The 1654-nt window shown below is 44.4% G+C and overlaps 1 protein-coding gene across 1 annotated transcript; it reads left to right on the top strand.

Annotated features, from left to right (window-relative positions):
• Positions 1–350: 350 nt before the first annotated feature.
• LOC106554710 (olfactory receptor 1L4) lies at positions 351–1367 on the top strand. The gene has a single exon (XM_014073437.2). It carries the CDS (start codon positions 351–353, stop codon positions 1365–1367), a length of 1017 nt encoding a protein of 338 aa, XP_013928912.2.
• Positions 1368–1654: the final 287 nt, after the last annotated feature.

Raw genomic sequence — 1654 nt, 5'->3', positions numbered from 1 at the left:
CATTTCCAGCAATATCCAGTGAGGGATGTTAGCCCATGAGAGCTGAGGTGGCACAGTGGTTAGGGTGCAGTACTGCAGGCCACTTCAGCTGACTGTTATCTGCAGTTCAGCGGTTCAAATCTCACCGGCTCAAGGTTGACTCAGCCTTCCATCCTTCCGAGGTGGATGAAATGAGGACCCAGACTGTGGGGGCGATATGCTGACTCTGTAAACCGCTTAGAGAGGACTGAAAGCCCTATGAAGTGGTATATAAGTCTAACTGCTATTGCTATTGCTATATTCAGTATTACATTTGTGAAATGGACGGCACAATGATATAACCCCCTCTTATTCTCATTTTCAGATGAGCCATGGAAACAGAACAGGAGAACCACACCAACTCTGCGGGATTCATTCTCCTGGGTTTCTCCACCTCACCAGAGTTCAGGGGGCTTCTCTTCCCCTTCTTCCTCTGCATGTACCTGGTTATCTTACTGGGGAACCTCTTGATCATGCTGCTGATCTTCTTCAATAGTGAGCTTTTTCATGCCCCCATGTATTTCTTCCTCAGTCATCTATCATTGGCTGACCTGGGGTTTAGTTCCAATGCTGTACCCAAGATGTTGCAAATCTTGGTCTCCCAGAAAAACACCATATCCTATAGCGGATGCCTCAGTCAAATGTATTTCTTTGTGGTCTTTTGTACCAGTGATAACTTTCTCCTTGCCTCCATGGCATATGACCGCTATGTGGCTATCTGCCGACCACTTCATTATTCTATAATCATGAGCTACAAGCATTGCCTGATCTTAGCTGCTGGATCTTGGGTCCTCTCTTTTTCCCAAGGTCTATTATATGTATTTACAATAGCTAATTTTTCTTTCTGTGGCTCCCGGGAGATCCCCCATTTCTTCTGCGACCTCCATCCTTTGCTCAAACTTTCCTGCTCAGATACCTCTTCTGCTGAGACATTGCTCATGATTGAAGGGACTGCAACCATGCTCGGGCCCCTTATGCTCATCCTTCTCTCCTACATATTGATTATGTTGAAGGTGTTGAAAGTTCCTTCAGCTTCTGGGAAGTACAAAGCCTTCTCCACGTGCACTGCGCACATCACCACTGTGGCCTTGTTCTATGGGACTCTGATTAGCACCTACATCCGCCCGTCCTCCACTTATTCTGGTTCTAGGCTGAGAGCGGCTTCAATATTCTACACTGTGGTGATCCCCATGCTCAATCCTTTCATATACAGCCTGAGGAACAGTGGGATTCATGAGGCCATGAGGAAATTACTAAGGATGTGGGTGCAGAAGAGAGAAATCAGAGCAGGACTGAGAGTGCCTCAGAAGAAACCTGGAGCCACTTTGGAAAACAATGGCTGCCAGTAAAATGATATATGATGTTCTTTAACCTTTGTAACATTCCGCACTATTTACTATGTCATGTGCATAAAGTTATAGCAGGATGGTTATAATCTCTTAATATCTCCCAAGGATGTGTGCCATTATAAAATGAGAATGTTGAAACTCTAAAAGTTCAGCTGCATGGCCTTAATCTAATTTATGTGCAGTATGGGTTACTTTAATGGTTTGTACTTCTATGCATTTCCCCAGCATTTCCCTTTTAGATTTAAACAGATTAATTGCATAAGTCACCATGAGGGTAGAAATAAGCT

The sequence above is a fragment of the Thamnophis sirtalis genome, unplaced genomic scaffold, assembly GCF_051295495.1.
Source record: "Thamnophis sirtalis isolate CommonGarterSnake01/CBP01778 unplaced genomic scaffold, rThaSir2_p1.2 scaffold_3, whole genome shotgun sequence".
Taxonomy (NCBI): domain Eukaryota; kingdom Metazoa; phylum Chordata; class Lepidosauria; order Squamata; family Natricidae; genus Thamnophis; species Thamnophis sirtalis.
This window is presented reverse-complemented; position numbering and strand designations above follow the sequence as displayed.

Bases quoted from the DNA above. Each gene is read 5' to 3' on its own strand.
- LOC106554710 (XM_014073437.2), top strand. From the start codon at position 351: ATGGAAACAGAACAGGAGAACCACACCAACTCTGCGGGATTCATTCTC.